The 24887-nt window shown below is 50.9% G+C and overlaps 1 protein-coding gene across 6 annotated transcripts in view; it reads left to right on the plus strand.

Annotated features, from left to right (window-relative positions):
- The window catches only part of Sh3pxd2a (SH3 and PX domains 2A), a 209655-nt gene that overhangs the window by 93226 nt on the left and 91542 nt on the right, over window positions 1-24887 (plus strand). For 5 of the 6 annotated variants that reach the window (XM_087907827.1, XM_087907825.1, XM_087907829.1 and 2 more), the window contains 2 exons: window positions 3724-3800; window positions 14694-14785. In XM_087907827.1, the coding sequence (XP_087763953.1) occupies window positions 3724-3800; window positions 14694-14785 (169 nt within the window). Of the gene's footprint in view, window positions 1-3539; window positions 3577-3723; window positions 3801-14693; window positions 14786-24887 lie in introns of those variants that run through there. The other variant, XM_087907830.1, reaches the window with a different exon arrangement.

A 24887-nucleotide genomic window follows, 5' to 3' on the forward strand; every position in this document is an offset into this window, starting at 1 on the left:
CCAACCCCACTAAGGCTCCATATCAAGAGTTTGTCGAGCTTAGGTTCCAGTGGACAGTGCAGAGGTCCCAGCATGGAGGTCACATAGCTGCCTGGGAGCCAGGACTCTTGTTTGAGGCCCCACCTCCTCAATGCAGCCCCGAATAGCAGGGGTCACAGGCAGGGACCATCACACACTCAGTTCCCAGACAGTGCTGCGTGCACAGTGCCTCCAGCTTCTTACTGACTTCCAGGAGCGAGTTAAGTCTTGCTGGGTTGGGTCTGTTTCAGGTCGGAGTGTAGTCTACCCTATGACGCTTATCACATTTCTGGGGCGCCTTCCCATAGCTTTGAAGAGTGGCAGCAGCCAAGGCTGCCATAAAGGGGCGGCAGGACATTTACAAGCAGCCTTTAATGCCCTGCGGTCTCGGCTTCCTTAATGGGGATTTCCCTCCCCCTCCTTTTCCTCTTTGCCTTTAATATGGTCCCGGGTTTGGCTTTCCCAGTGTGGTTTGGATTCCTCACGGAAAAGTCAAAACCATTGAATCTCTTCCAGGCCTCCCCTCCCTCATCCCTGTGGGCTGACTGCGCCAAAGCCCTGAGTCTAAAAAAGAGGCATTGCTCAAGAGAGCCACCCTGCTGGGGTTCAGAGGAGCTAACTTCAAACTGTTCTGCCTCAGAGGAGCTGACCCCTGGGCCTCGCGAGGGGATATGAGCCATCACCCATGGCGGGGTGACCATGCTTCTGGAACCAGAAGTGCTTTCCTCAGATGGAGTCTTTCTTCCCCTCACCTCATCCTTCTCCGAGCCTCTACACTTCCTGGAGGCCTGAAATGCGTCTTCATCCATCACTAGTTCTGTCTACAGCCCTGCAGGACAAGGCTTCGTCCGGGGTGCAACTGTGATGAGGGCTGGGCAGGGAAACCAAATGACCCCCACATCTCCTTCCTTCCCTCTCTCTGTCCGGATGGGAAGGAGTAGTGGTGCCACTTGTGGAGGGTGATGCCTCTCCAGGTTGCCCCCAGCTTCTTCTATTTCTCATGGGCCTTCAGGGTTCTGCTGGGCACCTCTAGGCTGCTGGTATCATAGAGTCTGGCTGGTCTTACAAGCACCTAGCTCCAGTGGGGAGCCCCAAACTCCAGCCCTGGGACACCCATCTTTTTATCAGTCCTGAGAGCAGTCTCCCTGTACCAAGCATCAGCTTAATGACAAAGGCTACTTTACACAACATTAGCCAGACACACACATATAAATCTGTGACAGACAACCAAAAAGGATAAGAAGCCAAAGGCAGGGACATGGAGGACATTTTCCCCTATGAGGAAGTATCACTCTTTCATAATGAATCACCTTTTGGCTTCTTAGCAAGGGAACCCCATGCTGGAGTTCTTATCTGCAAGTGGCCAGACATTTGACTCAAGAGCATGGGGGAAGGGAAGCTTGGGGCGGATGCTCAGGTAGGGATGGGGAGTGAGTGTGCCCAGGAGGTTCTTACTGGAGCACCTACTGGGTGACAGCCCATGCTAGGTGGGTCCTGGGAGCAGGTTGGGGATGAGCTGTGCCCCACCAGATGTGGAGCAAGACTCCCAGTGTGAACCAGTGAGCTGTGTGAATGTGAAGCCGGCCACACTGGCTCAGGGTTCTGGCGGTCCTGTCCCACCTATGCAGAGTGACCTGCACTGTGGTGACCGGGAGGTCAGAGGCCTCTGCAGCCTCTTCTTGCAGGTCCCAAGGTCCCCTACATTCCCTGTTCCTTGCCAAAGGCTGCTTGAGGAAACAGCTGGACTCTACCTGAAGGAGGCCTCTTAGCCAGAAGTGGCACAGTGGGTGCCCAGGTGCAGCTTCGGTGATAGGAGGCAGGGAGGTCGGCTACCCAAGCCTCTCTGGAAGCACTGTGAATCACTGAAGTAGCAAAGGGATCAGCCCCCTCACCAGTGGTCTCGTGGCTGTCTGTCACTTCAGAAGCATTTATTGAGCTCATACTGTGCCAGGCTGTTTCTCTTCTTCCATTTTCTTCTCAAGCGATAATAAAGTTGGCCACTAGGGGCGCCAGGCTTTCATCTAGCCAAATGAATCACTGTGGGAAAGAGAAGGCTCAAGGCTGAACCTCATTGGCTCAAACTGGGTCCCGCCCATGCTTCAGCCAATCACCGTGCCACGTGCTAACTAACCTCTTGCCAGGGGGTGTGGTTAGCCTTTTTGGCATTAAGGCCTAACATGGAGGAGGCTGTCTCGAAAGGACAGTGGGGCAGTAGAAGGTGTCACAGCTCTAGGTGCCCTTGTCAACTACTGGCTCCGCAGGTCCCTTGGTGTGTCTTGTCACCTATCCTATCACCGGCAGAAGGGTGAGCCAGGTGCCCTAGGAATGGGTCATGCGTTGTGGATATTTCAGAACGAGAAAGATAATTCCTAGCTCACGTCATATTCAAGCAAGGCCTTCTGAAAAGGGGGTGGACACTGACCCCACATGCTGACCCTTACTGGGACCCAGAAGTGTCCATGTGTAAGGCCTTGAGCATCAGACTAGTGAGTTCAGATTCTAAGTTTGACAGTCTGGGCCTGGGGTGCAGCTCAGTAATGGAGCATTTGTTATTCCTTTGGGTCTGGTTCCTTTAAGAGCAAGCCACGCCCACTCCAGCCACTTCTGACTTCCTGGTCGCCATCTTAACGCTTTCTCTTCTGTCCCTCTCTCTTGGCGTGTGCACACAAGTTTTCCTCTCTCTGTCCTCTTTTCTATTTCTGCCTTTCTCTCTCTCCTTCTTCTTTAAGTAATAAATGTTTACCCTTATGTTTAGCCTTCCGTCTATTTATTATGTCCTGTAAGTCTTTTATCTGCCGCACCCGTCCGCCTGCTCTCTGGGCCGCATGGCGGGACCAGCTCTGCCGCTCGCCGTGGGAAACCTGCACCCCTTTGGCGGCAGCCTCTGCCTGGCTTGCAGGCCGCTGGGGGACCCCAACATCATATCATTAAAGAACAAAAGCATTTACCTAGTATATGTGAGGTCCTGGGTTCAGTCCCCAGCATGGGGACTGTGGGGGTAGAACCGGCTGCATTTACTAGGCCGGAAAAGAGCCATGTGTTGACGTCTTTATGGTTGAACAGGACCGTATGTTGGCATTTGTTATGACTGAACACACCGAATTGTTCATCATGACTGAGCGAGACCTGAGGGACCGGGACTTCCTGTCAGTCTTGCCCATACCTGTTGTGGAATGTCCCAGTCTGAATGACTGAAGGGTTTGTGTTCAGAGAGGCCAGGGGACTGTCCGACTGGAACAGCCATGGTTCCTAGCTGCTTGTCTCACCCTGGAAATAGCCACCCACCTAAGCTAAGAATAGGAACCCTTGCCGGGCTAGCAGAAAGGAATGCTGATCTTTAAAGGCGGGGCCAGAAGACAAAACATAGCACATGGGTTGGCCTCTTCTCAAATGTACGTGTGAGGTCACTAGAAAACCACACCCTAACATTGGGCATTGATCCTGCCACAGACCCAGACAAGGTGAGGTGACCAGGTTGTTCATAGATGCCCAAGATGGCAGCCTCCAGGGAGAGGCCATGGGCCCTCAGCCTTGGGCGCCTCCTGCCCCCCAGTAGAGGTGAGAGCTTCTCTCTTGCTTTGTTGACAGTGGGCTGAGGTGGTGTAGGTGGGGACCAGTTGGAAATCCAAGAGGTGTGGAGATGAGAGGATCTTTACAGTCACCTCAGCCAGAACTGCTCTGCTCACTAGACTCTCTCTTTTCCAGGCAAGATCCTCTTCCGGAGGAGCCACATCCGGGACGTGGCGGTGAAGAGGCTGAAGCCCATCGATGAGTACTGCAGGGTAAGGCTGGGGGTCAAGGAAGGGAGGGATGGGCCTGGCCTCAGGCCTCGTCCACCTTTGAAGGAAGATGTACAAAACTCACCTGCGGCCTAGTGTTTCCTGGCTGGGCGTGGGTGGTGTGGCATGACTGTCACTTGGGAGGGATCACTCCTGAGATTGGACCACTGTCTGGAGCAGTCGGCCTAGGAGTCACAGCGAAGGCTCGGCTCCTTTCGGAAGGCATCCATGTTTATAAAATACTTGGTCAAACCCCTTCTACCAGCTTAGGAGTTAAGTGCCGGAGGGACCGGAAGGTGGTATTTGCTGGCGGTAGAAGGATTATTTCTTTGCATTTCTTTGGAGTATGGCTTGAATCAATTCTGAGCACAGTGGCATCTGGAATACACATTTGTTTATTCGCACAAGTTTTAGTAGATGTCAATATACTCTCTTGTTCTCTGGTTGGTGCCTCTCTCTCTCTCTCTCTCTCTCTCTCTCTCTCTCTCTCTGTCTCTGTATGTGAGTGTGCACAGCGTCTAAATAACCAATGTCAAAGAGCAGGCAGAACCAACATATGTCATAAAGCCGAGCCTGTTTGTCTTTCTGCTTGTGTTTTTGTTTTGTTTGGAGGTCATGGTGCTAATTCTGAACTCAAAGCCTCAAATCCTGTCTTTTATACTGATTATAGTCTAAGACCTCCAGAAAATGCTCATTAGTGTTGTTGGTACCCAGACGTCCAGACAGATTGTGTGCAAAGCCCTGTCTAGCTGTATGAACTTAGTTCACGGCCGTGAGCCTCTGTTTCCAAGTCTCTTCAATAGAAAAGAGGGCAGTCCCTCTATGGTGGAGGCAGAGTGACCTGAAGTGAATTAGGTATGTGTGGTATGTGGTTCAGAGGAAACGTTCAGTGGGCGTCTTCTGTTACTGTCACAGGGCACAGACACTTGCATTAAATAAATAAGTAAAAGAAAATTAAATGTATTTAAAAGTGTGCTAGAGAGACGGCTCAGCAGTTAAGAGCATCCGTTGCTCTTGTAGAGGACCTGGGTTTGGTTCCGAGGGCCCACATAGCAGCTCACAACCTTCTGTACTTCCAGTGCCAGAGATCCAGCGCCCTCTTCTGGTCTCCAGAGACACTGCATTCATGTAGTACAAACGTATATGTAGGCAAAAACACCCAAACACGTATAATAAATCCTTTCTTTAAAAAAAAGTATTAAAAACAATAAAGGGCTAGGAGTATCTTAGTGGGTAGAGCACTTGCCTAGTGTGTTTGATACCTAGTGGTAAAAAATAAAATATGCAGGACACCTTTAATTCCAGCACTTGGGACACAGAGGCAGGGGAATCTCTGTGAGTTCCAGGCCAGTCTGGTGTACAAAGAGAGTTCCAGGACAGGACATCTAGGGCTACACAGAGAAAGCCTGTTTCAACAAACAAACAAACATAGAGATAAATAAAAATAAAAAGTACAAAAATAAAGAATAAAAATAAACAAAAAGCAGTAGATAATATACTGTTATTCTTGATACCACTAACTTTAGTAAAAATAGAATTCATTGTTAATCTGGGCATAGAAGTGCATGCTTATAATCCTAGTAGACAGGTAGGGAGGTAATGAGCTGAAGACCAGGCTGGAATACATAACAAGATCATGTCTCAAAACAAAACCAAAAACCCAACAGTTAAAGAACCAGTGTAATGGTAGAGTATGTCCCGAGCCCTGGGTCTGATGCCCAGATCTCTAAGAAGTAAAAAACAAACCAATAGCTCAGTGATCCCTACTGTGGATGTGACTCGGGAATTCCAGGGGAGGAGCTGGCAAGTAAAGGCATATGCTACTGAGTGAGGTAATTCAACACCGCTGTGGCAGGAGAGAACCAACTTCTGCATGTTGTTCTCTGACCTCCACACATGTGCCATGGTACATGCAAAACACACAGAAAGGAGGGTAGGAAGAGAGAAAGTATTTTAAATTTGTTTTTATTTCATTTTGTGTGTATTAGTGTTTTGTCTGATTGTATTGCCCCTGGAGGCCAGAAGAGGGCGTTGGGTCCTCTGGAACAGATGTTTGTGAGCCACCATGTAGGTGCTGGAAATTGAAATTCGGTCCTCTGGTAGAGGAGCTCTTAATTGATGAGCCTTCTCTAAAGCGCCCCCCCCATTATATATATTAACAATCCCAGGGGGGAAGTGGGATGATAGCTCAGTGGGTACAAGCGTGAGAACTTGAGTTTAGATCCCTAGCATCCATGCACAAAGCCAGATGTGGCTTCATGCACCTGTAACCTCAATACTAAGGAGAGAAGAGACAGGAAAATGCATGGGAGCTGGGCATTGGTAGTACAAGCCTTTCATCCCAGCTCTCCAGAGGCAGAGGCAGGCAGATCTTTGTGAGTTCAAGGCTAGTCAGTCTGGTCTACAAAGTGAGTTTCAGGACAGCAGCCAGGGCTACACAGAGAAACCCGGTCTCGAAAAACTTTAACAGAAAAGAAAAGAAAAAGGAAGAAAGAAAATCCATGGGGCTGGCTGGCTAGGAAAAGAAAAATAGGGAGTTCCAGATTCAGTGAGAAACTCCTACTCAAGGGAGTAAGACAAAGAATGACGAATAGGACACCTTCTATAGGTGATGTCCTTTTCTCATCCCTGCACACACACAGAAGTGCACACATGTATGCACACATGCGCGCACACACACAATCCCAAGGAGGCTGGGCATGGTGACACCTGTAGTTCTGATGCTCAGGAGACAGAGGCAGGAAGATGGAAGAGGCCGTCCTGGGGGGGATAAATAATTCTAGGGAGGGAAGGATGGCAGGTTTTATCCAAAACTTATGAGTGGGAGTCTAGTCAGAGAACCTCACTAGCTCTGTGACCTTGAAGACTGGGAGTGAAAACCACGGTCCACTGACAGGGCTTGAGTGGGAATGTGCAGCACTGTTGAGTGACTCACGAAATGCTGTTCCCATGGTGAGCTCCTCCAGGGCCCTTTCTGTGATGGTTTAAATGAGAATTCTCCTCCCACCCCATAGGCACATATATTTGAATACTTTGACCCTAGTTGGTGGAACTGTTTGGGAAGGGTTAGGAGGTGTGACCTTGTTGGAGGAGGTGTGTCATGGAGGGTGGGCTTTGAGGTTTCAAAAAACCCACACCATTTTTAGATAGCTCTCTTTCTCTGCCTCACGGTGGTTTTCTCAGCTACTGCTCCAGCACCATGCCTGCCTGCCTGCTCCCTGCTGCCATGCTCCCAGTCACGATGGTCTCAGACTAACCCTCTAGAACAGTGAACCTCAAATTAAATGCTTTCTTTTATAAATTTTCTTGGTCATAATTTCAATTTAAAAGTAAACAAGACACTTTATGTTCGAATATTTTATTAACAACTCATTCTTGGCAGCACAAATGTTTAAGTCAGGCCTGGCATGGTGGCACATGCCTGTAACTCAAGCACTTAGGAGGTGGAGGCAGGTGACCAGAGTTTAAGGTCAGCCTCAACTGCATTGTGAGCTATGAGGCCCTCTCTGTAGACGAGTAAATAATCAATCCTTCAGATTTGAAAATGACAACTGAGTCCTGAACTGCCAGTCCTTAGCTTCCAGGAAGACTCCCATTGAAGCCAGGTTTGAGTTTTGTCCAGATTGGCCTGGGTCACATGTTCTTCCTCATTAAAAACATGAATGAATGGCCCTGAGCTAGAGGTCACTCTTCTTCAAATCAATATCCTCTCTTCTCTTTAAAGGGCATTTTCCATTCTAAACTGCTTACTGCAGTCAAGCTTTTTATTGCTTTAAGCTGAATAAATGAGCAGGGCTGGTGGAGGTGGGGTAGAGGAAGGAGGAAGCCTTCCAGTGTGATTTATGGCTCAGATCAGCCTGCTCTGAACTGTGGAGCCCGAGGTATCCGCAGCTGATAGTGGATCAGCCAGAGGAGGAAGCCCACAGCATCTTCCCCCCTGATGGGAGAAGCCCAGAGTCGGGCTGGAGGCTAGATCAGGGTTTCCATATGACACCTCTCAAGCAGGACTTTACAAATGTGTCAGAGGGCCATGGTGGCTGGCCTTTAATCCTGCTGAACTAGAAAATTGAGGTCTGCCCCACATGGTGACATATACCCTTAATCCTAGCACTCAGGAGGCAGAGTCAGGTGGATGGATCTCTTGACTTTGAGGCTCACTTTGTTTACCTGGCAAATTCCAGGACAGCCAGAGCTACACCGAGAAACTCTGTCTCAAAAAAAGCAAAGCAAAAATAAGCAAACAAACCCACAAACAACAGAAGAAATCAAGCTCAGGTCTGTAATATGGCTGTCTGAGAAGCCCTCTGATCTTTCCAGAGGAACTGAGATATGCCCACCCAGACCAGCGCTCCCAACACCCTGTGCTTTCCATAGCTCTGCCATCAGGCAGTACGACTTGTAACTACTTAGTGTCACCACCAACAGCGACATCATGGCCAGCACCATGTGCATGTCATTCCACACCTAGGCTTCGTCTACAGCTGTCCTTCGGTTTCTCCACCATTTGATGCAGGGCCTCAGTGTGTGACCATGTCTGCCTCAAACTCACAAGCAACCTCCTGTCTCAGTGTCATGTGACACTGTCCTTTGGGAGATGTGAACAAATGCCCACTCCCCCCAGAAAGGGAACTGATGACAGACCAAAATATGGACAGCACCGAAGTCCAAGTTGGTGGACCAATGAGTTTTAGTGGGGTTACTTGTAGGAACACGAGCAGAAATGACTTAAGACATCACCAAAGCCCATTCCAGCATGGTGACAGTTCACAAAAGCTACAAGTGGATAGCCTACAGGAAGCTTAACAAGTTGAAGAATGTCTTTTCCAGATAGCTCAGTTGATCCGAGCCTCTTTCAGGCAGCTTGGCTGGTCCACCTCTTCTTCCAGGAAGTGCTGTCCTTACCGCTTATATATGCTTGGGGAAGGGAGGAGCCTAGTGGAGCTGATCAGTTTCAGGGACTTCCTGAAGTCTTTGGCTTGTTTACTTCCTGTGTTCAAAGCTCCACCCAGGATGGAGTGTTTCACCTCCCCTTAGTGCAAATGGTTCTCAGCCTTCCTACCGCTGTGACCCTTTAATACAGTTCCTCATGTTATGATGACCCCCAACTATAAAATTATTTTCGTTGCTACTTCATAACTGTAATTTTGCTCCTGTTATAAGTTGTAAGGTAAATATCTGTGTTTTCTGATGGTCTTAGGCGACCCCTGTGAAAGACTTGTTTGACCCCCACGAAGGGGTCTCAACTCACAGGTTGAGAACTGTCTGTTATTTCACCCCCTTTCTAAGATCTAGATCTTAACCGGCTTCCCTCCAAGATGAAAGGTTTACATTAAGAGGATTCTGCTACATAACACAACTTTCTGAGTGCGGGGAAATCAGTTAGCCTCTCTCTGCCCGCCTCCTCCACCTCCTTTCTCCTCTCCCATGCCACTGCTGTCAGTATGACCCATCTGCTCGGGCACTGAATGCTATGGAAACCATCAAGGGGTGAGTCAAGAATCAGAGCCTCTGGGATGGGTAGGATGCTGGGCACTGGGCCGTCAAACCAGAGCAGCTTCAGCCCCCATCCCAGGTGCCCTGTGCCCTGACCCTTCTCCATTTTCAGTGGCTGCACCAACCAGTCACTGACAGGCAAGGCTGGAAGGACAAGAGTCACTCAGCAGCGAGTGTCTGGGCCGCCCAAGGGCAGAAATTCCCAATTCCCCTCTCCCTCTGCACACCCATACTGGTTCCCTCCAGTCTGGATACAAAGGTGTGAGACTCATTGTCTTGGCCAGTGCCTGAGGTCAACCCTCTGAGGTCACCCGGGTCACACCGTATAGAAAGACTGTCCCAGGCACGGGTCAGACAGATGATCTCACCAAGGACTGTGCCCTGGCCCTACAATTAGAAGGAACTTCAGGACATTTCACAGATACCATTGAGGAATACCAGAAGCAGAAAGCCCAGATCTGGATGCAGGCTCCTGACACGGAGGCCTGGCCCTAACTGACCAGCTGCTTGTCCCCTGTTTTCCTCAGGGACTTGCTTAACTTCTCTGTGCTTCAGTTTCTTCTATAGAATTAATATCGTGGTCACATCCTTTCTTTCTGAGTTGGTCGAGCACATGAGCATTCTTATTGCTGGTAGATCGGCCTTGGCAACATTCCTGCTGGGCTACTCAGAGATTTTGCTGTGCTAACCAGCATGGCCATGGTCAAGGCCAGGAAGGCAGGGCCTTCAAGGCACCATCTCATATGGTCCCATGGAAGTCATTTTAATCTGGATCCCAGGACTAGACGTTTTCTGAATCCTGGAAGAACTGACAACCACAGAGATGTCGTGAACTGCCCAGGGCCACATAACAAAACACACAGCTGCAGTGCTGAGCTAGTCAGGGACTCCCGACACATTCTGGAGCCCTTGCTAGCACATCGCTGCTTTGACCTGAAGAGAGGCAATGATGGAACAGCTAAGAGGTACCCACAGTTTGCTCAGTGCCAGCCTAGACACTGTGCTGGGCTCCCCAGATTCATCACCTAATTACTGGTGACAGTTGCATCACCAAATCTAATGTGCTGAGCTCAGAGAGGGCCAGTGCAGCCTGTGAGCAGCAGGGCCAGGGCTGCTCAGTTAACTTCCCACACGACATGTATGGTAAATGTTCAGTGACAGAACCCATACCCTGAGCTGGGACCCCGGCCTCACCCTACCTCGCTCAGCGTGGCCAAGCTTGGGTTCAGACTCTGAAGTGTAAATGCTGGTATGGCCTGGGAACAGACCACTCAGTACCAGCCACTTGTGCCGAGTGGTTTTGGCTAGACCTGGGCAGGCTGGATGCCTCTGTCCTCTGCCTACAATCATGGCGAACCCTTGACAAGCTCCATGCAGGCTCCCTCTTCAGTCAAGATGCCACTGTCATTCTACCAAAAGACTTCTTTGTCTGTGGCCCACGTGTTCCCTGCCCCAAACAGCACTCACTGTCTTCTGGCATGAAGAGCCCCTCTGTTCAAAGGGTATCTGGTAGGGTTCAGGGGCCTGCTCAGCCAGCTGAAACTTGCTTTCCGTGGCCCTGTCTCTCTGAGGTCATCGTGGTAGCTACTGTGCACACGCCCCGACCTAGTGACAGCTGTTCTGGTGCCTGCCTAGCTTGAACCCTTAAAGCTCAGGGAACTACTGCCTACCCCCACACTCCTTCCTTCTTCTCTCCTGTCTCCCTCCCTGTCTCTTTTAATCACATTTTCCCCGTTCAGCCTTGGGGAAAACACGGAATGTGTCTCATAGGTTAGGTAAGAACCTGGTGACCTCTGGGGCTGGATTCACCTGTCATACACATTTTGAGCTCTGGGACATGAATGTCAGCTCCTTCCTCACAACAGCTGTGACGTCCCCGCTATAGACAGAGGCATCTCCAGAGGGTATGCCATGTCCTCCTCTTCCAGTCTCTCTCTCTCTCTCTCTCTCTCTCTCTCTCTCTCTCTCTCTCTCTCACACACACACACACACACACACACACACACACACACACACCGAGAAGCCTTCTGCTGTCAGGGGGCTGGAGGAATTGACATCTTGGACGGTGCCCAGCACTGAGTTGTTGCTCATTAAAATTCATTTTTCTTTGCCGCTTCCCAGTTGATGGTGGGAGCTTGGAGACCTCCACAAATCCACAGGCTCCAGAAAGAAATGGCTGGGAGTTAACTGCAAAAGGGTGATGGCAGAATGCTGTCATATGCGAAAGTCTGGTCTTGTCGAATCTCGCCCCATCTTGCCTGGGCATGGATCTGGCGTGGAGAAGAGCCTCTTGGAATGCCTGGTGCTAGACAATAGGCGTGGGTTGTCTGACCAGCTCAGAAAATGAAACCACGGTTCTCTTTCCCCAAATGTAACCCGGTTGTGGCCACCCACGGCCGAGTGTGCTTTCTTGGGATTGCTCTTGTCTCTCTGAACTTGGGCGTTGGCTTATGGACAACAGTCCTGTTTTTTTTTTTTTTTTCCTCACCTTCCGTTCATCTGTTCATTCATTCAACTGCCAGCTGAGTTTCTGCTCTGAGTCACTATCAGCAGAACAGGCTAAAGCCCCCGTCTGCGCAAGGCTTCTATTCGGATAGTTTCCCCAGCCCCCACGGGGGCCCGGGGCAGTGTTCCTACTGAAACCTTCCTTCCTCGTCCATAGTGTGGGGGTCGGACCAGCCTGAGGATTTCCAGGGCCGCTCAGGAAGGTAATTGGGCTAGCAGGGAGCCGGCTGGATGGACCATCTGAAGTAGCTCCCAGCATGGATTAGGGGTCACACCACCATGTGACAGTGTCTCCATGTTGGCCAGGGCCTCCTTATCATGTGCCGACTTTCTCTGTGTATCCATGGATGCCCCCAACCTGGGCTTCTCTCTTTCCTGGCGCCAGACCTTCGTTCCCTTGGCCTTGTCCCCCATTCTACTTTGACTGTGTCCTGTCTGCTTAATCCAAGGGTCTTTACTTATTCTAGTATTTCTCCCATTCTGAGGGAGGCCCTGCCTCCCTCCCCACCTTTAGATAGGGTGAGGCCTGGGCTCCCACGCATGCTGGCTGTGGAGTACCAGCTCTGCTATATTCTTATTCTAGCTCTTGTTTCAGCAGGAGACTCACTGTCTCTGGACAGCAGGCCTCTTGGCCTGACTCAGTCATCATGGGAGTCCCTTTCTCCTCACCCTTCAAACACAGCCTCCTAAGTCTCCATGAACCATGAGCCTTCCAGTCTCCCATGAACCCTACTCTGACAAGGCCTGTCTAGCCTCTCCCAATTCCTTTGCGCCCCTGCACTCGGACCACACTGCCCTCACGCAGCTTCCTCACAATTTAGCTTCTGGGCCCTTCAATGGGATACAATGGGAGATAATGTATCTCCATTATTGCAGTTGTCCTCTATGGCCGTTCTCAGCTTGTCACCAAGAACTCGTTCCGCAGTCAGTGTCTAGACATATGACACGGTGGCACAGGTAGTGTCACTAGGGGTGCTGAGGCTTGTAAGGTGGATGCTTTATTGTGAGGGCAAGGGTCTGGGCCTGTCTGTGGGCTGCTGAGGGTGAACCTTGCCTTGTTAGGTTAGGAGCCCCATACACTCTGGGTAGGATGAGATTCCTTCAGGCCTGGGGAGGAATGACCAGCCCTGTCAACCTGAAACCTGAACTCAGTGCTCTTTGGGTTTTTGTTTGTTTTGTTTTGTTTTGTTTTGTTTTTTGCCTGGTTAACTGCTTTTTTAATTTACTAATTGTTTTCATGGTGTATTAATTACTTTCCCATTGCTGTGATAAAACACCATGATCAAGGCAGCTTATAGAAGGAAGGGTTTACTGGGGATTTACAGTTCCAGAGGAATAAGAGTTCATTGTGACCATGAGCAGGAGCCGTGATGGCTGGAGTAGCAAGCTGAGAGCTCACATCCTGAACCACAGGCAGGAAGAGAGAGAAAACTGATAATGTCTTCAGGCTTTGAAGTCTCAAAACTGGCTCCCAGTGATGCACTTCCTTCAGCAAGGCCATACCTCCTAAGCCTCCTCAAACCATACCACTGACTGGGGACCGAGTATTCAAACGCCAAAACCCATGGGGACATTGTCATTCACACCACCACACATGGTTACTGAAATTATCGGCTGGATGATTGGTTCGTTAACTGATCGTCAACAGATTAGGTTTGTTATTGTTTTTGGTCTGTGTGTGTGATGTGCATTTGCGTGTATATGTATGTGTGTACATGTTTGTGTGTGTAAATGGGGGCTCATGCATGTCACAGTATGTGTGTAGAGGTCAGGATAATTTCAGGTGTCAGTCCTTGCCTTACACTCTCTCCTGTGGCGGCATGCACCAGGCTAGCTGGTCCATAAGCTTTTGGGGACTCTCTTGTCTCTACCTGCCACTCAACATAGGTGTGCTAAGATTGCAGAATCCAGCTTCATGGGGGTTCTGGGGTTTTGAACTCAGGTCTTCACACCCGCATGGCGTAATGGAATTTAAGTTTCATTATGTAACCCTGGCAGGCCTCAGACTTCCAGAGATCCTCCTGCCTCTGCCTCCTAAATGCTAGGATTAGAGACACGCACCACCACACCTTGATGTCAGTTGATTGTTGTTGGTTTTGATTATTGGTTTTTGTTCCCTTGTTGTTTTTGTTCTGTTTGTTTGTTTTTGAGACAGGGTTTCTCTGTGTAGCTCTGGCTGTCCTGGAACTAGCTTTGTAGACCAGGCTGGCCTTGAACTCACAGAGATTCTCCTGCCTCTGCCACCGGAGTGCTGGAATTAAAGGTGTGCACCACTACCACGCCTGACTATTGTTTGTTTTTTGTTTTGTTTGACAAAGTCTCACTAATCTAGGTTGACCTGGAAAGTACACAGCCAAGGATAACCTTGAAGTTCTCTTCCTCCTGCCTCTACCTCCAAAGTATTGAAATTATAGGCGGATCCCAGTTTATAAAACGCTGAGGATAGAACCAAGGGCTACTTGCACACTAGGCCCCATTCTCCTGAGTTATATCCTTAACCCTAGATCAGTGGTTCTCAATCTGTGGGTCACGACCCTTTTTGCATACCTCTTTCTCCAAAAATATTTACATTATAATTCCTAAGTAAGAAAGTTATAGTTATGAAGTAGCAATAAAAGTAATTTTAGTGTTGAGGGTCACCACAGCGTGAGGAACTGTGTTGAAGGGTGTCACCATTGAGAAGGTTGAGAACCTCTGCTCTGGATATTATCTTTGTTTTGTTGTTGGGTTTTGTTTTTTTTTAATGGATGAATAGGCTGATGGATTGTTTCATTTCAGCTCCCCGTTGCCTGGCTGGCTGTGTTTCCCTTGGTAGTGTTTGAGACCCTCTTCGCGCTTAGCCGAGCTGACCCTGTCTGGGTCACCATATCTAATGACCTCTGACCTCGTCTCTCACAGGCACTTGTCCGGCTGCCTCCCCACATCTCACAGTGTGATGAAGTCTTTCGATTCTTTGAGGCCCGGCCTGAGGATGTCAACCCCCCCAAAGAGTGAGTAGTGACTGTCCCCGCTTCTGCATGATTGGGAAGTGTGGGCCAAATTGGGCCAATGGGGAGGCTGAGGATGTGCGAACTTAGTAGAGGGAGAGCTAATGCTACCTAAGAAATGCAGAGGATTGCTGTGGATAAGCTCCCTACGAAGGTCCACCTGTCATCGCAGGCATACATGTGAGCCCAGTTTATCCAACTTCCAAAATCAGGGAACTTTTTGTCCTTATTATTTTGCTGCAGTGAACATTTTTACATACACCACACACATTTTTACATACACCACACACATTTTTACATACACCACACACATTTTTACATACACCACACACATTTTTACATACACCACACACATTTTTACATACACCACACACATTTTTACATACACCACACACATTTTTACATACACCACACACATTTTTACATACACCACACACATTTTTACATACACCACACACATTTTTACATACACCACACACATTTTACATACACCACACACATTTTTACATACACCACACACATTTTTACATACACCACACACATTTTTACATACACCACATACATTTTTGCATACACCACACACAAAATGCACACATACATTTACATACATAATTTTTTTAAAGAGGTGAAAGCCAGTCATGGTGGCACACGCCTTTCATCCCAGCACTCAGGAGGCAGAAGCAGACAGCATCTTTGTAAGTTCAAGGTTAACCAGGCCTGCACAGTTAGATCCTGTCTAGAAAGGGGGGAGGGACTCTACCCAGATAATATAGACTCCCCCGCATATGATGGATGGGGAAGCAGTCTACAATGGCATCCCCAGGTTTCAAATGAGCCCACACTGTCTACCTCCCCAGGTTGCCTACCTTCTGGGGACTCTGTGATCCTGGTTCTTCTGTCTTCTGGGTCCTCCCCACCCTCCCCACCCTGTTCTTGATCCTTCTTCACTTTCTAGGATGACCTGGGCCCTGGGTCCCAACCTGCTATTGCTTGTTCCCACATGGTGGCCTTTCCTCCCCCATCCCCACCCCCATAATGGTAGGGAGAGCGCTGCTCCTGGGTGGTGGAACGTCACGATCAGGGCAAGAGGGGAGGCAAGTTGGGATCAGTGAACCCCACCTTTATCCCAGCCCCTGCTGCACAATAGACCAGCCTTGGGCCCACCTCCAGCACTCCCTCCCAGGAGGGGTAGCTCCCACACAGCAGTCTTGGTAATGAGTAATGACTGTTCTGGGTCACACTCTGGAGTCAGGCATTGTCGCCTAAGGCGCTTTGATCATTTGTGCGGCTTCTAGAATTCTGTTTTCTGATCCCTAGCAATCTAAGGCTGAGTCCATGGTGATGGGCAAAAGCCCCCCCCCCCCGAGATAACCCAGTAAGTGCCACTAGCATGCAGTAAATGCCCACCCTATGTCTGCAAAAGCCTGGGGACCGCGTGGACTGTGAGTCAGGTCGTGTTCTGCCTCGCAGAGCACAGCACGGCAGGCACAGGGTGAAAAGCATGAGGCCTTCTATGTCACCATGGAGACAGGAGCTATCTGCCTCCGCCTCGAAGCAGTACCAGATAGACCTGCGGCTCAAGAAGTAGGCAGATGAGAGTTCAGAGGGGTCGCCCAGCCCTGACCCATGTCCGCACTGCCGCTGGATCCCTCCTCCCTCCCCAGGGAGAGACTGTGCCCCACTTAGTCTGCTCCTTGTGAAAGAACCCAGGCCTTTACGTGACCCTGGGCCCGACTGCCTGATGATATATTAGCCAAGGGCCTCCCCTCCCTCTAAGGGCTGCTTACCTTTCTGGGTCACTGTTCGTGCTCCCGCCCCCTGCCCTGAAACCTAAATACGGGTCAGGTAACAGAATATTTTGACTTGTGGCGACTCTGAAGAGAGTTATCGAATTATCAAAGCTTGTGCATTGCGTTGGAATTTTGCAGGCAATTTGGTCTCTCTGACCCCTCACAAGCATGCTCCTGCGGGGGGCTCTTCCATTTTTGTGGGGTCAGGTGATCTTTGCCATTCCGTAGGGAAGACAAGATTTGGACAGGCCAGTCTCGGGGGGCGGTGGGCAGTGCTCTAGGCTTTGATCCCCTCACTTTGATCCCACTTTGGTGGCCGACTCCTGCTCTTGAAGACCAGTGGTCTGACACAGAAAGGACTGTCCTCGAGACTCCTTTCGTGGGCCTGGCACAGAGCAGGCCTGTTGCGGCATCGTCCTGCAGCCACCCCAGGATGGTGGTTCTGGGGCTGTGGTTCCCCTCTGACTGTGAGCACACTGGCCCGTGCACATTTCTGACGATAGGGAACAGAGTGCTCTTTTAGAAGCCCCTTGCTTACACCTCCACTCCAGGCTTTCTTTGCTGTGTCTTCGTGTCGTCTCCAGCTGCCCCTCAGCAAATCCTGCAGGTGTTTCCTCAGCCTGTCGGTGTTTGGTCTGAATCTAGCCATTTCCGTAACTGCCCTGGGGCCAGCCCATCACTATCTGTTCTGTGGATCCTCGGCCTACTGTTTGGCCTCCCAGGTCTCCTCAGCTCCCCGAGATTAGATCATGTGACCCCCCCCCCCGCCCCAAGTTAAGTCTTTCTGTCACTTAGAGTCCAACCTCTCACCCTCTGATCACGCCTATTCCTTGCCGCTCGCTTCCAGCTCTGTATTCTCCTCTCAGACCTGCTGGCTGTGCACACTTTGGGCCTTTGTGGGACGCTCAGCTCCCAAGAGAACCTTGTATCACCTTCTCTGTGAGAACAGCCTTGCCTTCCTTCTCTGACTCCCAGCATCTGCTCACCCCGACTGCTCCCCCTTTCTTTATAGAACTTAGCGCCATGTCAGTTGTAGCCTACTTACAGACTTGTTAGCAGACTGTGAGCGGCCCCGGCCCGCATGTACTGGAGATTGTATAACAGCAGTATTAGGTGGTCCTGAGATGTGGGGCCTTGGGATGTAGGCAAAGATGGGCGTACTTCCTGCTTCGTAGGCAGCCATCTTGATTCCATATCAAGCTCTCTCTGTGCTTTCCCTCTCTCTTTTCTTGTTTTATTTATTTTTATTTTATGTGCACTGTTTTGTTTTGCCTGCATAATTGTCTCTGTGAAGATGTCAGATCCCAGAGGATCTGGAGTTTTAGGTGGCTCTGAGCTGCCATATGGGTGCTGGGCATTGAAATGGGGTCCTCTGGAAGACTGAACCATGTCTCCAGCTCCCTCTCTGGACTCTCTTACAAGACACTGATCCCACCCATTTAGGTTCCTCACCTCCTAAGGCCCTGCCACCTAATGCTGTCATAGTGAATTTGACTAACGTTCCCCCTGTAGCTATGTGTTCTTGGAATGCTAGCATATAAAAAGGTGTGTGTGTGTGTGTACGTGTGCACGTATGTGCATGCTCTTGTGTGAGCCTCCTGATGGGAAAGAAGAGCAGCAGAAAGAGTGTCCATGTACCCCACACAATATTATGTTATTTATGTCTTGGGCCACCTGAGGAAGATTCGTTCATTCTGCTTAGCAAATGGTGAACCCAAAGCTCTACACAGCCAGGAAGCAGGGAGGCACATCTTAAAACGCGTGTATGTCCTGTCCTTAGATACCTGAGAGCAGGCCACCCTCAGACCTCCACCCGGGCCAGGCCCCCTGCCTTGTAGTCACAAGGGGTTAGTGGGCAAGCAAGACTCATGATGGGCCTTCTTAATCTGTCTGTGTGGACTCTGGGGAGCCATGAGACACATGGGTTGAGGAGAGAGATGTAAACGCCATCCTTTGGCACTAGGGATGTAACCCTGTGCTTGCCAAGCAGGTGTGAAGCCGTGGGTCTGCTCCCACTAACATTATATCCAACTGTACAGAGCCGCCCCCCTCCCCGCTATAGTATAAGTTTAAGGACATCCTACATGACACCTTGTCTTCAGAAGAATAAAAAGGGATGGATCAGCAAGGCGGCTTGGTGGGTAAAATCCCGGTGACCTGAGTTTAGTCGGGGGACCCATACGGTGGAAGGAGAGATCTGATTCCTACAGGTTGTCTTCTGACCTCCACATACGCCATGGCACATTGCCTGCATACACATAAGATTTTAAAATTGAAAATCTAAAGGCCACACTTAAAACTAGACGGAATTCAGTTTAGACACACTCTCGGAAGGTTGAATTTGTTCTAACAACCGAGATGAACCTGGACAAATGTGGGGTGTCCCATCCCACCCCTCACAAACACACCCCACTTGTCCAGGTCGCTGCCCTCGGGCCCCTCGTGCTGACTCTGCACCCCTTGTTTGCTTGGCCTCTGTGGGGACGCCTTCAGGCAGTGAGCTCTGGCCTCAGGGCTGTCCAATCATTCATTCCTCACGCTGCCCAGCCTGCCAGGGCTCCAATGAAATTCTTGAAATTTCATGGGACAGGCAGAGCCCTGCTAAACTAGTTTTTGTTCTTCAGCCTCAGGGCCACAGAGCCCTCTGTTGAGGCCCCAAACAATGTCCCAGTGTTCACAGAGATTCGAGGTGGGAGGCAATGGGGCCTAGGCAGATGAGAATCATCTTGCCCCCGCCGGCCTCGAGGGCCAACTTCTCTCTGACTCGGGGTTTCAGTATTGCTGGAAAGTCCCTATCCCAACCCACTTTGCTCTCTGTGAAGCCAAGTCCACCTCCAGCACCCTGTCGCCATCGCCAGTCGTGGCACCCTTGGCATGCACCTCATCCCTGTGGTGGCTCTGCCCTTGGACACAGGATCAGGCATACAGGGCGTGGTCTTAGGCTGAAGTCCAGTTGTCCAGAGCACTGGATGTGAGGACAGGGACAGGCTGTCTCAGGGGACAAGCTGGCATACAAGGATGAGGCCTTCCAGGGAAGGGGGTACAGAGCAGGTGGGGGGTTAGGAGCAGATGGAGGATATACAGAGCAGGTGGGGAGGGGGTACCAGAGCAGGGGGGATGCTGTAGGAAATCCTACAGTCAATAGCCTTTAAGTTAACCACCCACTGGGGCGTGGCCTCTTACACTATTTATGTCGATGTAAAGCATGGGTCCAGCCAATATAGACGGAACTGTCTTTAAAATTTCCCGATTTATGGATAGGTCTACTGGATACTATGGACCTGTAGGCTGAAGATGGATACCCCAACGGTACAAAAAACTTTGGGTGACTGTCCAGGCAGCGAGATGTCTCTGTCAATTCTAGAGTTTTGAAAGTTGCTTACAGTGTACTTCCTGTTTGCTTACGTAATAATAGTATGTCCTTCTGGAGTCTTCGATGGAGTGTCCAGGCTGCATTGTGACTGGCAGCAGGACCTTGGTGGCAGTGGTTTCACAACATGCCCTTCCTTTTCCTATAAGTCTCACACATAACATGGGCTGGTTAGAGCTATCGAGGCTGAGTGTGGAGCGTGTTGCCTCTCCTCTTCCCTACCTCCCCCTGGCAGGGAAATGGAAGGGAGTAGAAAGCCATGAGAGTCTCTCCTGCAGACTTCCTTTACTCCTAGGTATTTATTGAGCATCTGCTGTGTGCCAGGAGCTGCATGGGCCAATGAACTCAAGGCTACCCGTATGTTGGAGTCTTACCTTAAGTTAATTATAGAATCGGAACGGCCAGCTCTGCTGTGACCTTCAATGCTTCTCAAGCCTCAGATTCTCATTTTGTACCGAGATTCAAAGGTACCTCCCACCATGCTGTACAGATGGGAACTAATGATGCAAATGGAGCTGGGTCTAGCTGTAGGTGAGTGTTTGGGGACATCTCACAGAGGCCTCTGCTCTAGAATCTTCCCTGGAGTGGTTAGGAACCCAGCTGGCCTCTGGCTTGGGAACGGAGGGTAGAGAAGCAGCTCTGCCCATCTGGCAGCATTCACCTAGCCGGGGCCATGGGCCACACTGGCCTTCCAGCTCCCATCCGCTGCCACTGGCTAATGCACAGAAAGCCTTTTCATCAAAGTGGACAAGAGAGCCAGCTGGTCCTAGGGACTGCGGGTCCAAAGAGGCGTCTTCAGCTGGACAGGTGAGGGCCCCCAGGCATCTCCAGCTAAATAGGTGAGCCCTGCCCCCAGGTATCTCCATTTGGGCAAGTGAGTTGGTCCCCCACCCCCAGGCTTCTCCAGCTATATTGATGAGCCCCCCCCCCCCCCAGCATCTCTAGCTGAACTAGTGAGCTTCCCACCCTCCAGTAGGCATCCCCAGCTGGATAAGTGAGCCCCCACTCAGGCATCGCCAGATGGATAGGTGAACTCTCCCCCCACCCCAGCATCTCCAGATGGATAGGTGAGCTCTCCCCTCCAGGCATCTCCAGATGGATAGGCGAGCTCCCCCCTCCAGGCATGTCCAGATGGACAGGTGAGCCCCGCCCCCAGGCATATCTACCTGGACAGGTGAGCCCTCTCCCCTCAGAGCCCAAAGCTTCATTCTTCCCATTGCTGGCTGCTCCGTCTGTAACTCCCCGATGGTGTCAGAGCTGAATGTAGAACTGGGCCTTAGGTTCCCTGTGGCAGGCAGGAGGCTCTCTGACCGTTTACAGTGGAGGCTCAGGGGCCGGAGTCTGTTGCACAGCTTAGTCCCTGCCGGAGGAGAGCACTTGCAGGGGAGGGGCTCACACTGTGAAAAGCATTCGGACCAACACGGTGCCAGCAGAACCCAGCTCCTCCTCCACCCGTGCGGTACCTAAGAACTGTTAAGTTCCGAGGCCCCTGTCACAGTGACAGTTGCTGACCCAGTGAGGCAGGGAGAAGTGGTTGTGTAGGCCCAGGGCTACCCACAATGACAGGCCAGCCTGGTCAGGTAGCCAGAGACTTCCATCAGGAGAGAGCGTTCAAGCTGAGGCTGTGGTAGAGCAAGCTACTCAAGTCAGGTAGCAGGTGGGGGCACCCAGGCCAAAGGGAGTTGCAGCAAACCTCAGGACAGAGTCTGTCTCTGAAGGAGCCTTAGGAAGAAGCACTCTGAGAGGAAGTGGGTGCGAGGCAGTGGCTAGCTGCATGGACACTGGCCTCAGGATGGGGACAGAATCTGAGATCTCCGGTCAAAACTAGGTGGCTATTTCTGTGATCCAAGTGTGAAACAGCTCAGATCTAATGGCTGTAAGAACGGGGAAACTAATAGGCACAACCCCAGAGCAAGGGATAAGCTCTGTGAAAACCCCACGATCCTTTCCCCTTGTAGTCTGTAAGCTGCGTGAGCATCAGCCTAACTTTGGGATGCTTGGAATCGGTGCCTGACTTCAGAGCTGTGTGTATCTTTCGCCACCTGGTGGTAAAGTGGAGTATTACAGCCACCTACAATGGTACTGTTTAACTATTGTATTCTCCTGTGACGCCAGTGATCCCTTCTTCAGATGAGGCAACTCGCTGTACTCCCCACCGCAAAGGCATGCGCCTATAGAGACCCCAAGAGTGCTTCTGGAGACCTTACTTCTGGCCTCCAGAGCCCCTGGGTCTTACTCCGAGATGAAACTCTAAGAAAGGGCGCCACCTGGTGGATACAGGATGCTCTGCACTATCAAACCTAGGGATCCTGTTCCTAGAAGCAGCCAGAAAAATCTAGTCCTCCCCCCACCATCCATGATCACCATAATCAATCCCGTCCTGCTCCCTAGCAGGTGGCCAGCTCACTTGTCACTGAGAATGGTGACAAGGAGTGTACAGGTGACTTCAGGGTCTACCGAGCCTAGACTTTTCACGGACAGGCTGGTGTTAGCCTGAAGAGCCTAGCTCAGTGAAGAGCGAAGGGCAGCAGTTCTCCCAGTTGGCCTTAATAATGTGTAATTTACATGTTATAAAATTCATTTGTTTTCTTCTGGTGTGGAACCCGGGACCTTGCGTGTGCTCGGCGAGTGTTCTGCCACTCCGCTACATCCAGCCTTTCAGATTGCTTTATTAGTGCACAGCTGATTTGATGATTAGGGGCACAGTTTCGGTTGTGCAAGCATCACTGCAATCCAGTTTCGGAGCATTTTTACCACTCTTTTTGAAAACTGTATTATTCTTATTTTACGGGTATTTTGCGTGTGTGCCATCAGGTCCAGGCCTGGGGATTCCCAGGAACTTACCATGCATACACCTTGAAACAAAGTCACCCCAGAGATGGGTGTCTTGGCTTGTCATCTGTCACAGCCAGTTCTTGCTGTGGGAAATGACGTAAAGGGAAGGGGAGAGAGAGAGAGAGAGAGAGAGAGAGAGAGAGAGAGAGAGAGAGAGGTAATGGCCCTGCAGGAAGCAGTAGCTCCAGCTGCAGGCTGGCCCGCCCAACTACAGGGGTGCACAGCCCCCTTCAGCCAGCAGATAGCCCACTGGCACACAGCCAGGGAAGGGTGTTCCAAAGGTCTAAGTAAGACATGTGTAACTTTCCACTGCACTAAGGGTAACTCTCTGAGCCCCACCAGTGACCTCTTTTTGGGGAGCCTACCTCCCCAGCTCACCCTACTGTCCTCTCTGCTCAGCCCCTCTCCCTGATTTACTGCTCACTCTTTTCTTCCCTTCTTTGTTACGGCCACCCCTCCCCCACCATGACATCTTCCTCCCAGCTGTCACCCCCAGGCCCTCCACTCCCCAGAGGCAAGGAGTGAGTGTGTCCCTTGAGCCTGACCTGCCAGGCACTCAGCAGATACTGTAGGCCAAATAACAGTATGGAGTGGAGCAAATAGTTCATCTACCAAGAAGACTGACCCCTACCTAGTGGAGACTATTATCTCAAGGCTGGAGGTCAGTGCGCCTGGAAGAGGTCAAGACGCCCAGGAGGGCTTTACTGCTGGTGCCCCGGGCACAGTGACTGGGTGTGAAGAGCCCTAACAGATCCAGAGATGCCCAGTCCAGGAGGGCAGGAACCTTTAAGAACCCCTGGGACCCATCCACAGGGACGGCTGGGTAGGGAGCAGCCTCTTGGTGGGCCTGTACAAAACGGGGTGGAGCACCCCTACCACACAGGCTTGTCCTGAGCCAAGCACAGTCAAGGACATGGTTTGGAAGCTACATGGTGGGGGTGCTTGACAAATACGAGGTTCTTGCCAGTGATGGGCTTAGTAATGGCGACGCTAATGAGGGATTATTCACCTGTCTCCCCACCTTTGGGAAAACAGTGTTTACTGGGGATGGGGTGGATGGCTCGCTAGTGACTGCCACCATTTCTGCCCGTATCTGGGCAGAGCCAGAGGGAGTCAGGTCTGTATGAGACCTAGAGTTAATGGAACCCACTCTAATCCTGGAAACTGAGGCACAGAAAAGGCTGGTGTTGCCTGTTCAGGCAAAGCCAGACCTAAAACCTAGGTCTTATGACCCCAATGCTGGACTGGCCATTGAGATCCATTCAGCAAGCCTTTTCCACTTGGGCACGCTCAGAAATGTAGCACACACAGTTGTTGGCCATTGGGAAGCCCCCAAGCTGCCCTGAGGAGACTCTCCCCAAGTTTCCTCAGCAACACAGGCCCTTGGCTGTGAGCCCCTGGCCTGCAGTCTGAGCCCACTGTGTGGAATGTGGCAGCCGCCTGCCCCTTTGTGAAGCTGTCTCATTAAGCCCTCCTCGTGGCCTGCCACAGTGAAGACATCTCTCTAGACTTGGCAGTCATTCCTGTTGCCTGGGCTCCAGGAGTTCCCCCCACCCCAAGAGACCTGCCAGCGTCATGGCAGAGGAGCTCCTGGGGATAGATATGACAGTGGGTATGGGCAGCCACATCCCAAGGGTCTTGGGGGCCCAACTCTGCGACCTGGCAGTCCTGTGGTCCCGGCAAAGTGGCTTTACACAGAGCCTGAATCTCTTGCTGTCTATGAAGACAGTCCGCCCATCACTTCAGCCTCATCGCCTCTCAGTGCCCACCTTTGGCCGCCTGTCCCAGATGCTGCTAACAGCTTGCCTATGGATCTTGGCTCCACTGAAAACGTCTCTATCCAGCAAACCACTGGGCCAATGCAGAATGGCCAGCAGGGGAGATGGAGGGAAGGAGGATCAGTTGAACTGAGCCTGAAGCTAACTCAGTTCTTTATTACGCTCATTCAGTTACTGTTCCTCCCTCCCTCCAGGGAGGTGTGACCTCTGAGCCTCATCACTGGAAATAATGACATTCAGAGCTGTGTGTGACAGATTTTGTCCCCTGGGGAGACCGAACACATTCACCCCAGACAGGGAGCCCATGTCAGACCAAAGTATGGACACCGCCA

The sequence above is a fragment of the Myodes glareolus genome, chromosome 7 (assembly GCF_982192425.1).
Source record: "Myodes glareolus chromosome 7, mMyoGla1.1, whole genome shotgun sequence".
Lineage (NCBI taxonomy): Eukaryota > Metazoa > Chordata > Mammalia > Rodentia > Cricetidae > Myodes > Myodes glareolus.